A 13,255-nucleotide genomic window follows, 5' to 3' on the forward strand; every position below is an offset into this window, starting at 1 on the left:
GGTCACTCTTTTTATATGCACATCAACAGTCTGCCACCATAGCCAGATGCCGAGAAGCTCAGAACAGTTGTTGAGGTAGAACTTCATTCAAGTGTGCAGTGATGTCGGCACTGCAGGGCAGAGGTAAGTAAGCATGGATGGAGGGAGAGATGGAGGGGTACAGGGAGGACTGGAGGTGGCTGGCATTGTGGAATCTAATCCCAGAGTTAATTGGTTTGACTGATGAAGACAAATTGAAATGGGTCAGCTGAATCAGGGAAGAGAAGGGCCCAACAACCGAAAAAGGAAATGAACACACACACACAGCCGAGTGGAATACATTTCAATTGTGGTGAAATGTTAAGAAGAGGGCTGTTCAGTTAAATCATAAGCCTATGGCAGTGGGGCAAAATGTACACAAACTGGTTAAAAAATATATATGCACCACATTTTCTTGGGCGAAAGCTTTACTTAACGCCGAAGCCGCACCATTGATTCCCCCAGTATTTACATACATTCCGGGGTTTGTCTTCTCAGGGCCAGCCAGAGTAATTGAATGCAAAGCGTTTCACCTGGTTCTATGTGTGTCAGCGTGTGTGGAGGGTGTGGGAGCCCCAGGTCCTTTGAACACGGTCTCCACGGGCCCTGCTAATTGAGCCAGATCAATTCACAGAGACGGCGAGCAGGTTGGCACAGTTGCCACATCAAAGAGATTCTAATAACTGCACACTGTGGCCATTACCAAAGCCCCGGAAAAAGGCATATTTATGTTTGCTTCAAAGCAAGCCTTGCAGCATTGAACATACTGAGAATGCATGGCCTTTCGATGTTCTTTTTCGAGACTATACAATCAAGACACACGGCCATTTTGGAGCAATCTGGGGAACATAATGAAATCTATTCACAAATACATGCATACAAGCACTCCAAATGTTACTTCAATTAGATGCAGTTTTTTACTTGCTGCTACAGTGGGAAACCAATAAAAAACACATGCAAGAATGACTCCCTAATGGCAGACTTTAATTGTTAAGAGGAAATTGCAATAATTCCCCGAATGATTCCTCTGTATCTGGAAATCACACTTTGGTAGTCATTCGACACTGCATTTACAGCAGGATTAGTTATGCTGATGCTGTCTATTAAGAGCTATCCCCTTCCCCTCCTCCCTCCCCTATCTCTCTCTCTCTCACTCCCCCTCCCTCTGCTAGATAAGTGATAAGTTTGTAACTTTGTTCATTAGTGCCGGCTTCATCTCCTGCTGTCTGAGGCGACATTAGGTCTGGCAGGCCTCTCACTCACTCCCCTAACAGCCCCTCTTTCTTTCAATGGTCTCTCACTTTTTGTTCTCCATTTTGACTCCCATTTTTCTCTTACACTCTTCCCATACCTTTTCTTTTTTTTTTGGCTTCATGTCTTTTTCACTCCAGCTCTCACTCATTTTTCTACTTTGCCTGTTTCTCTCTCTCTCTCTCTCTCTCTCTCTCCCTCCCTCTCTCGGCACGTCTCCGCGCTGCTCGGCGAAATAATTTACCGCACGCAGCGCTCCCGTGGATGATTGAAGCGTAATTAGATGGTGGAGACAGTGGAAGCCAATGGAGGTTTGGCCCGGGAGTTTGGTGCTCGTCAGATGGCGCGTCTCACTCGCACTGGCTTTGCCCTTCAAAACTATCACTTCTTCTGTGGGTAGAGGGGACGACATACCGAGACTACACTGCAACAGATGACATGTTGCCAAGTGATTGCATATGAGTCAAGCTATCTCACTGCACCTGCAGATATTTCCACATTATTTTTATAATGTTAATGCACCTTCCTTTATGAAGACCCTAAAACATGTTGAAATAGGGAATGCTATCTGCTGATTTATTGCATATAATGTTATTATGCTCAATTATCTTAAATTAGTGACAAACTTGAATGCCGAGGGTATATCATAATAATAAATATAGCAAATTCTACATGCCTATGTGCCTTGAGGAGCAGCATTATTAATTCAAAGGGAATGAGAAGTGGAGAGGAAAGAGACATCCAGCTATATGTAGGGGAAGCACAATTAGCGTTGTGCCATATAGTCTCTGAAAGCTATACTGTCAATATGGCAAAGCTACAAGTGCTTGCTATAGAAAATAAATACAACTATACATTAACATTAACAGCCGAGCTATATACACACACACACACACACAATATGCTTACTTGCTGACTGCCATCATTGTGACACTTGCACGCTGTATTCAAATGTTGTAGCAGACAAAAAGATATGGAAAGAAATGAGCTGCTGTTGAGTGACTGTAATCCAAAGGATGCCCTTGTCGATGGCAGCTTCAGGGGGGGAAAGTGCTGATCACCACACTGTGTTTTCCGACACCATATGCTTTGCGAACAACAACCGGCGGTGAATGTCAGGGGGGAAAACGGCATCGCATTCAAGGTGGGCTCGCGCATGGAAACAGAGGTGAGTGATGCTGCTGAGTGAGCACCTGTATCCCCTGAAGTCTGTCCAATTATCCCCCTCTATTCACAACACAATGTTTCCCCTCCCCGCCCGCCTTACATTCTCCCCAGTTTGAACCCGCCATGCATGCTCGAGGGGGAGAAGGTACTGTATAGGCTAGCTGTTGTCAGCAAACCAACTGTAAGAGCACTGTCAGCCATCCCTTTGATTATCACCTAGAGGTCACCCCTCGTGTCCAGCCGAAAACCAGTGGGGTCCTGGGTGTCAACGTGGCTAAGACGTCAGTGGAGTCACCTTTAAAGGATAATAAGAAGACTGCTGACTGACTATAGCAGGAGCCCACCCAGAGGGGGGATATCCGAGGCCTTTATTTCCCCCCGCATGAATATATAAATATAATATATTGACAGGGAATCCCCCCCCCCCCCCCGGAGAGAAAGGGAAAGTTAAAGACAGGCAGAAAGACAGATCAAGTGAAAGAAGGGAATGAGAATAGATGAGTGAGAGAGAGCGAGAGAAGTGGACGACTCAGGCTCGTTTCACAACGGTAAACCATCTAAAGCGTCCGCCCGGTGACTAGCGGTTGATGGGCCGGTGCGAGCGCTGTGTTGTTATCATAAACATTTGGGATTCACTTCATGGAGGCACTTTAATGATGCTTTTAGCATAATTTCCCCACACTGTATAATGTGAAGTGCAGGGCAAGCAAGAGTCTTTCTGTCTGCCTGCAACTTGGTGGGGGGGAGGGGATGGGGGGACGGACCTTATAAATATTGACTCATCGCAACAAGGGTAGTAATGGAGGCACACTACACCACAGGCTCGGTCTCCATTGCTTACACCAGGGCATTGGCAAAAAAACTCCCAACAAAGCAATATAGCATTGCTTTGTTTGACAACTTAGTGACAAGAAGCCCAGTTCAGTGTGTAATAGTGTGTAAGTAAAAGCTGAGTTAAATGAGTATTTGACTTGCCGGGGTTTAAAAATAGAAAACAAGCGAGGAATTTTACATTTGAAGGATGAAACTAATTTAAATAACACAAATCCACACGTGCATATTAACGAGCATCATAGGATTTTTGGGCAGATCCAAAGAAAGCAAAAAACGTCAGCTCTAGGTTTATATTTGCCAAAGTGTTCAAAGCAAGGTATACATTGTCAGACTCCATATGACGGGAGAGTTGTTTAACTAATTCTCTGCTGTCCATGCTGAGACAGAAAAAAAGAGGAGAGGAGAGTGGGGGTAAAAAAAAAGTGGAAAAGGACAGCTTTGTTTTCATTGCGAGCTGTTATCAGCAGTAGCCGACCGCAGCGAGAATAGGGAGGGATGATTTCCATAAAGACTGGCTGTTGTCTGAAAGCAAGCAGCTGTCAGGCGGAATTACCTCTCTGACACAGACACCACAATCGAGGGTGCCCTTCCTATAATTCAGTCTGATTGGCTCAAGGGGAAAATGGCAGCCCATGGAGAGTGAGGCCAGCGCCGGCTGACAGCTTTGCATCGGCAGAGCTAGACATAGCGTTTACCTGTTATCATTCTGTCTGCTCGACGTGTCAGTTCTTTTTTTTTTCTACCTGAACAAAGTGACATAGAGAATAGAGTCTGCGGTGTGAATACGTGCCAGTGATCAAAATATTTCACACACATGCAAACACACCCCAGACCTACACAAGCAAACATAGCAAAAGCACACACGAGGTGAGACAAATGATCTGTGCCTCAGTATTTTGTGTTCAGTATCTTGTAAATGATTATGGATACATACGGTTTTATTAAACAAACTGAATATAATTATTCCATTCAGTAAACTATAGTGAGTTTTAACAACACATCCAACTGTTTGCCGGTATTATAGGCATTTTGATAAAAATGCTTATTCAATAGTTTCCCAAGGAAACAGCTATACTGTAGCATTGGTCTGTCTGAAGTTCAAAAATACACTTTAGTTTGTAGAGGTATTTTTTGATGTTAAAACAGAGCAGAGCCAGCTGTTTTCCCTTGTTTTCCAGTATTTATGCTAAGCTAGGCTAAATTACTTTTGGCTCCAGCTTCATATTTAGCATAAAGTAATGATGTGGTATCAATCTTCTCATCTAACTGTTGTTATTAATGCTGTTCTACTGCTGTGCTCCCCATCAGAACATATACATAAACTCATATACATAACGCAGGTACGTTAACAATTTTTTTTTAATTTTGTTGGTTTTCATGTTATCCAAAATGTGAAGTTTCACGATTGTTATTATACGATTCCCCCCAAAAATACTAGCACAAACACACACACACCCAAACAGACGCAAAGATTAAAATGCTCAAATACAAAAAAAAACAGATGTATGAATCTTTGCACATTGCTACAAGCAGGTACATAGACATACACCCAGGCAAATGTGTATCTGGTTGTGTTAATATGCACAAAAATAATAATACAATGTCACGCACACACACAAACCTGCACTCACACTGATGCACAGTACACAAAATATGCACATGCACACGCACACACACACACACACACACACCTATGCTAAGTGCTCTTATCTGTGACTTGTGTAGAGGTGAGTGACAGGAAGGGAGGCGCAGGGGGGAAGTGTCCTTTAGGTGTCTTAATTATGGCTCCTCTCCTCCCTCTCGCTGTCACCATCCCCGGGGGAGGGCAAGACAAAAGGAAGGCTATGTTTCATCTCTGCTGCCTTGGTATTTCAGATTCCGTGGGGAGTAAGAGCAGAGAGACGGCAGGTTGCTACATCGGAGGTAGAAGAGGAAACCAACTGACGCTTCTCCTTTTACCTCTGTTTCTCTCTCTCTATTCCTGCCTCCTTCGCAGCTGTGTTTAAAAATGAGCCACCTCAATAAAAACGTTTTAATGGCGGCAAGACAGGAAAGAAAAAGGCACAACTTGATTACTGTGACGGTTTTATTTAATGAGCTCAAAGCCTCTGGCTCTGACGCGCTATTCGTTTATTACTTTGTTGTGGAGAGATCTATGTGACAAAATGGTGCCGAGGGGGCGAGAGAGAATAAGGTTGAATGCTCTTATTGCGGAAGTCGTCTGTGAGCGTTACCAATCTTCTTTGTGATTTACACCTTCCACAATGCACACCTGGGTTTTTCATCCGGCCCACGCCAGGGGAACTCTCCTCCCGCCATGACAGAGTGGAGGGTGTCAGAGACACCTTAGCAGGTAGGCAGACACAAAGACAGATCGCTGTTAATTATTGATGGGAATAAATTGCACCCATTGGATGTTTGGCAGGGCAACACATGGCGGATGTGAATACAAATGCGTTATGAATGTGCGATAGGGGGGAAGATGTCAAGAGAAAAAAACAGCATTAAGCAAAATGGAGGGGAGGGAATGGAGGGAATGAAGAGGAGGAGGAGCCGATGGAGTGATGATAGCGATACCTGGTAAAGAGACGTTAGAGAGATGCAGAGAGAGTCTATAAAAGCAAACTACTCCTTAATGTCTCTCACAAGTGTGATAAAAGCACAGAGCGGCAGCACAGAACGCTGGCCGGCCGCTCCATTTGTGGGAACGGAACAAGGGGACATTCAAAAACGAACTATTATACAGAAATGGGAAAGAATAGAAAAAGATTTTGTGAATGTGCGCACACACACGGACATGGACACGCACACACACACACACACACACACACACACACAAACGCACACACAAACATTCTTAAAAAGGTCAGCGCTTGTGTTTCGGGACACAATACCTCTCATGGAAATATTGACAGAGAGAAAAAAAAGGAGATGGAGAGATGCAAAATGTGGTCTTAAAGACGAGCCGAGGCAAAGAGCACGGCGTCTTTCTTATCTGTATTCAGAGAGCCTGCCCTCTTATAAATATTGGAAGAAGGACACTGGGGTGGGGAGAGAGGAAAACGGCCAAATGGTGCATTTGAGAAATGGCACACCTGAGCACCGCGTGGAATATCATCTCCTCCTGTCAGATCTCATCCTATTTGATCAAAATAATTGCCACCTTCATCGTTACCATCAATTCTGTCATCTGTGCTGGCGCCATTCTCCATCTCATCGGGGCTTCTTTTTACCTCAAGAGGGGGGGGGGGGGGGGTTTGGATCAGATCAAATGCCTAACCATCTCATCATCTGAGGAAATCACTCATAGTCTCCCCCCCTTATAGTAATCACCATATTCATTGCTTTATTGCTACTGACACTGTGTTCACCTATTTAGATATTCTGACACCAGCAAACCTTGGGCTGGTATAAAAATAGGCCTGTTTTAAGCTGTGCACTCTCGTCCATCACAGATGTCCGGAGAAGGGGGCCCTGCTGTGCTTTAGACTATAATGATTCGCTGCGCAGTCAGCAAGGAAATGAAACATTTTGAAAAAAGAAAACATTTGAAAAAAGGACAGCACGATCCCCTGCTATCCCGGACAGAGGGGGGTTGACAGGCACTTCAAAAATATCACTCATGTTCTTGTTCTGGCACTGCACTTCTTTTGGGAGCATACAATTGAAATATGTAGCAATAAACAGTTAGTCACAAACCCTAATATAGAATACAATATTCAAAGCTGAAATTGGTGAACAAGAACACATCTCTCTCTCTCTCTCTCTCTCTCTCTCTCTCTCTCTCTCTCTCTCTCTCTCTAAGTCATACCATTCTCTCTCTCTCTCTCTCTCTCTAAGCCATACCATCTCCATGTGTGTCTGTCAACCTGGCTTATTGTGCAACCCACTGGGGCCCTCTTTGTACTGCTGAAAGCGTTCGTCTCATCTGCTTCCACTTTAGCAGGCTAATAATACAGCACAACATAGGACAAGCGTCTGGTCAAACTTCAATTACAGCACGGCCAGCTTACACGCCGGCAACCAAGTTAGTTTGCCGTGAAATGATGCAGCGCGCACACATACTCTCACGCATAACTAAGTCCATACTTAACCACTTGAAACAGAAAACTTGTAATAAGCAAGGATACTGGATTGCACTACACCACAGCTTTCGCCGTCACGTAGAGTCAGTAAGATACAACAGACATACATGCACCACAGACGTCTCCAAAGAATTCATATAACGATTCAAAAAACCTGTTACAATACCACATTTAAGAGTCTTCTTGTATTAGAGGGAATATGTCTGTCATTAAACAGCAAAGAGCTGTGGAAAATGACTTTCTATAAAACTGTGTTTATGTGCAGAAACCGGTTTGTATGCGGGGGCTTTCAGATCCATCAACATCTATTAAGTGTGTTAAGTGTAGGATATTAAATCCCCGGAGGGAGCTGAATGCGCAACAAAGCCCTAATGATAATTGGAGAGGAGGTGGCGTTGCCGACTTGTTTTTAAACAACCCTTACCTTGGCCATTTGGGCCTGCACTCCAGTGGCTTTGAGAGACGACACGGCCTTCTGTGCTGCAGCTGGGCTGTCAAAATCCACAAAGCCATAGCCTGGGGAGGACAGAGGAGAGGGAGAAAGGAGAAAAAGACAGGCATTAGTGAAGAAGAAAAAATGAAGGCAGATGACTAACAAGGAGACTGACAGGCACTTGGTAATTGTAGCAGTAATAGGTTGGTAACATGACTACAGAGGCTGCCAGTTCTTATATCTGGTGAGCACTACATTGTTTGATAATTAGCGACACTGACGTTCATAGGGGGACGCTATGCATCTTAATTAGTAGCATGGATGAGCGATTTAGTAATAACAAACCCCAGCACCCTGCCCACCTCCACCTCCACACACACACTGACACAAGTATGCAAATGCAAATGCAAACACACACACACACTTGCATAAACACGGACACAGACAAAAAAAAACACAAGCAGTGGGTAGCGTGAAATCAAGAATACAGACCATTAGCAGAAAGGAATTCTTATTTGTATTTTACTGACAACTCATATGCATTCACTTCAAAAAGTAAATTAATTCATGTAATGGTAATTTATGATTGAAAGTCCACGATGAAAAAAACAATACACACACTCGCTCTCTCACATGCACAAGGTTGGTCAGTTAATTCTTCCGTGAGTCGTTTACAGTTTCTCCGTGTTCAGCCTTTTGATTTTCAGAGACTGTGAAGAGTCAACGTCGTGTTCCTGAACACCAGGCGTATTAACATCAGCCCATTTTACAACGTCCATAATCCTGTCACGCTAACAAAATCTCTCAAAGGTTGACAGCACACCAGTGATGCTACCATGTCTCGCTCTCTTACATTCACATAAACACTCAATTACAGCATATTTCTCACAAACATTGCCATTTTGTACACATCGAAAACTGTCTTCCTCTGTTCCTTTTTGTCTCTCTCTCTCTCTCTCTCTCTCTCTTTTTTTTTCTCCCTATATTTTTCATGACATTAACAGCCACCAGCCCCCATCTGGAAATTCATCACCGGAGGAGAGCGGAGGGGAATGAAATCTGTGGCTGTGATTTATGAGTTATTGTGATCCCGACGTTCTGCGGGATGTATCAGAGACGGGGGTCACGTCTGTGTTAATTAAAATTTGGTGGCAGATTAAAAGCAGTCAATGGTGCCCTCTGATCCACTGTTTCAGAAAGAAAGTGTAATTAGAAAAGGATAATGGGTGCGAGGCGTGTGTGTGTGTGTCTTATGTGTGTGTGTGTGTGTGTGTGTGTGTGTGTGTGTGTGTCTTATGTGTGTGTGTGTGTGTGTCTTATGTGCGTGTGTGTGTGTGTGTGTGTGTGTGTGTGTGTCTGTGACGAGCCGCTTTGGTTACCCCGTCAGATAACAAAACTGTCACATACTCACAGACACACACACACGCAACACCTTACTTTCTCAACCGAGTGAGGTTAAGTTCAAAGAGACGGCAAGAATCTCACTTCTGAAAGCCATTCAAGGTGTGTGTGTGTGGGGAGGGGGGGGAAGAGGGGGGCTGGGGTCATTTTTTTCTGTCTGAAGGGGGTAAAGGACTGTGGAGTAATGTGAAAATCATAACCTGTGGCTGAAGACAAATCTAGTGCTAGGACTGATTAATGGCCGGCTGTTAGAGGGGGAATGGGATTGGTGGGTCTTTAACTGTGGTAGAATGAAGAGCCAGAGTTGAAGGTCCAGATTCAAATAGAGGCAGCAGCAGTTAGATAAATGCTACTTTTTTCTATCAGTATTCAAAGGTTTTGTAAGATCAGGTTATAAATATCAATCTGAAAGGATCAGTTCAACCAAATTACAAACCAAAAACTGTTTTCTTGCCATCGGCGGTATCTAGCTATCCGGATAGTTTGGATCTTTTATTAATTAATTTTTTTGGCTTTTATTTATTTTAAGATTTTTTTTCTGAAATGTCTTCCTCCTCAACATTTTGGCAACAATGACAGAGACAGCCCCCTCCTCTTACTGTAGAGGATAATCCACACAGCACACATTGTGTACAGTTTTTATAGGACTACAAATGGGTTATAAAAAACAAAATGCCTTTATAAGGTAGCCTATTGTGCCACCACAAACTACAATAACAGCTTTAATGTGACCCAGAATAGAATGTACAATCTCTTGGAAATCTGCTTTTGGGGTGAAGACACAGAAACACTTAACTGTGAGTATCCAGAGTAACACTGCTACTGAACGACATGTTGCTGTTGAATTTTTTTAATGCCATTTTCCAAAATTCTATAAGCACTACACAGAGATTTCCAAAATGGGAAAGAAAAAACCAAACTATCTGCATCGCTAAATACCACCAGGGGTAAGTGTTTTTTTCTTGCAATTCTGGTGAACTTATCCTTTAAACGCATTAAAAACTGATTTTGCCTGTTTCTCCCTCTGATATTTAGACCACTTCATAACTAACAACATAGTAAGAGAACCACACAGACTGTTAACCGAGGCCCTGCAGGTAATCGCTGATTATATTAAATAATTGGAAAACTCTTGATGGTGGACATTTGGATCCCCAATTACAAATATAATATTCAGCCCACTGCCGCCTGGAGTGCTCTTATCAAACTTTCAGCAGGATGAGGATTTTCTAGAGGATCCTGACCTATATTCAGACGCTCTCTGAAAAGAGGAAGCAGCAAGAGGAAGGTGGAGAGAAAGAGAGCGTGAGAAAGGGTGTGTACAAAAGAGAGGCAGAGTGAGGAAGAAGGAGGTTATTTGGGGTCGGCCCGAATGCACTGAAGAGGACTGAATTGACACTCGGCTAAGGTTCCCCCCCACAGCAATAGATAGAGTTTGCTCTAACCCTGTGCAGTTATTACAGATGATACATGCATAATGATTCTGTAATGTAGCATGTTTGATCTGTAGCCACTGGGTAAAACTGTTAAAGGGCTTGTTTTGTTGGAAAAGATAATACTAATTGAGACAGTTAATATAATGTCTCTATTCTGGCTTATCCTCACTGTTCGAAGAGTGAAGTATACGTTTATACATTACATTTTGATATATTTAGATTATTGTAGAATTAACAGCTATGATGGTCCTCGGTTGTGGACCTGAGTGTGGAAACAGCGTCTAAGCCTCATTCCTTTTGGCAACAATCAATTTCTAATTTAAATTCAACTTTGAGATCAAGTCCCTGGGGCTGTCATACATATATATATATATATATATGTATATATATATATATATATATATATATAACTGTCATAACAATGCATCATTTGGACATTGTTTCTCAGAAATACGCACTGCTCTTGGATTTCGTAAATGTACATTTTCAATCCTGCTAGCATCATGAACATCATTCCCTTTACCTCCATTGTATTGCGGTTGAGGCAGAAACCATGCTGTATAGACAACTACATTGTGACGTAAATCAACTAAAGCCAGAACTGCCAGCATGGCTAAATAGTAAATACTAGGTGGCAGTAATAACATGTGTTTGTTTTCTTATTCACTAAACTGGCCCTTTAAGACATTGTTTTTATACTTTGTAAAGTGTGTACTAGAATTCCCAGCTATCTATTGTATGTTACTGTACGCTGACCCTTAGGTTAGCGAGCGGTCAATGAGCGGAAGAAAAAGTCAATTGAGTTGTGAATAAATTGCAGGGTCAGGATAGTGCCATTTCACTTTATTTAAGAGATCTTAACACACACCTACACACACAGACATCACTTGAAGAATGACTTGCTGATGCTAAGTACAGTGCTGCTGCTGCTGCTGTATTCCATGAAGGTACTCTAATGTTACTATCTGAAGTGGAATATAGGGGGCAAACTGTTGCTTTGAAGCCTCTGCAACAACACACACATCCAATCGATAGCTGCCACTGAAAAGCAGCTGAAAGTGACAGACTACACGCGTTGATGCTGAAAGTGTGGTGCACTTCCACACTAATATGCACACACGCACGCACACACACACACACACACACACACACACACACACACACACACACACACACACACACACACAGAGAGTGGCTCAAGCACACTTAGATTACTGTATATTATACACTGAAACACACACTGGTGGGATGGCACACACACACACACACACACACACACACACACACACACACACACACACAATGTACAGCCACACTGACTGTCTCTCTGAGAGGAGTAAAGAGAACATAAGCTGCCATATCATATTTCCTGGTCTGGCTCTAACAGGGAGCCTGTCAAGATAAAAAGGACCATCTTCAATCAGTTACTAGCGGATAGTGCTGCTGTGCTACCACTGCCCCTACACTCCACCACAGCCACAGTGACTGGGCTTGTATCAGTGTGTGTGTGTGTGTGTGTGTGTGTGTGTGTGTGTGTGTGTGTGTGTGTGTGTGTGTGTGTGTATGAGGCTAGGTTTGTCTCCCTAACACACAGTCCCCCTGCGGAGGTCTTGGGACAACAGTAGATGGCACCTCGGGCTACGCTGCACACAGAAGTCTTCATTGGAGAGTGGAGATAAGGGAGTCATTACAGTGCGTGTATCGACATATCAATCATCCATGCATCATTCATGCGCCGTCAAATTATGCTAATCCTAATTACTTCTGGGGGAAATTACCATTCTTTATCTGCTAATAGTTGAGGATTGTTTGGGGTTTCCTACCCACTATATCCACCACCGATTTCTCCCCAATATTTCCATTTTTCACATTCTCATATTCAACACTAATGATCCCATTTTGCACCGCATACAATGGAATAATAATGCCCTAAGTATGAATAATGAATCAGCGACAAGTCAAGGAGCGTTGCAATGGTGTTCGGGGGCAAACAGCAAAATTGTTTACGTCCTTGTGAGTCTTCAAGAAGAGTTCTGAAGCTGCTGCTGCTGCACACGGGTGATTCATCATGGCGCTAAGACGTATGTTAATAATTATTTGCATGTATGAAAGTAATTATGGTTAATAGAGGAGATCGATGGGCCACAGCATGGAGAAATATGCATAACAATACCCTTAATGGGATTCTTATGATTCATGGTACAGCGGTAGTGCCGCATCACGCTCCAGCCCTACAGTGTGTGCACAGCTTTTTGACCCTGTTCTGCATTCAAACTGCAGAATGTATAACGTCTGTGTGTACAAAAGCCTCCATGCGAGTTCTACATTTTCTGTATTGTATCTCAAATGCAAATGAATACTTGGTATACAGTAGTATAGTAAAACAGTACTTTAATTTATGAATACTGTGAATTGTGAATTCATTTGTTAAGGAAAACATTTTTTACTGGTTTCTCCTTTTCAAATGTGAGGGCATCAGTATTACATGCTGATTATTTTTTGAAAATAGTCTTGATGATTCAAATTTGAACAAGCACATATTAGAAATTGTTCTGTGATAACCTAAAAAACAACTTGATTATGGTATGGTATGGTAATGATATCTTTTTTTGCCCACCAATAAATCAAGT

At 42.9% G+C, this 13,255-nt stretch overlaps 1 protein-coding gene across 4 annotated transcripts in view; it reads right to left on the reverse strand.

Moving 5' to 3' along the window:
* LOC307263711 (RNA-binding motif, single-stranded-interacting protein 3-like) overlaps positions 1-13,255 on the reverse strand; it is a gene marked incomplete at its 3' end in the record, with an annotated part of 279,795 nt that overhangs the window by 110,083 nt on the left and 156,457 nt on the right. For all 4 annotated transcript variants that reach the window (XM_080044933.1, XM_080044936.1, XM_080044935.1 and 1 more), the window contains one exon: positions 7,780-7,871. In XM_080044933.1, the coding sequence (XP_079901059.1) occupies positions 7,780-7,871 (92 nt within the window). The remainder of the gene's footprint in view (positions 1-7,779; positions 7,872-13,255) is intronic.

The sequence above is a fragment of the Ammodytes marinus genome (assembly GCF_949987685.1).
Source record: "Ammodytes marinus genome assembly, chromosome: 17".
NCBI lineage: Eukaryota > Metazoa > Chordata > Actinopteri > Uranoscopiformes > Ammodytidae > Ammodytes > Ammodytes marinus.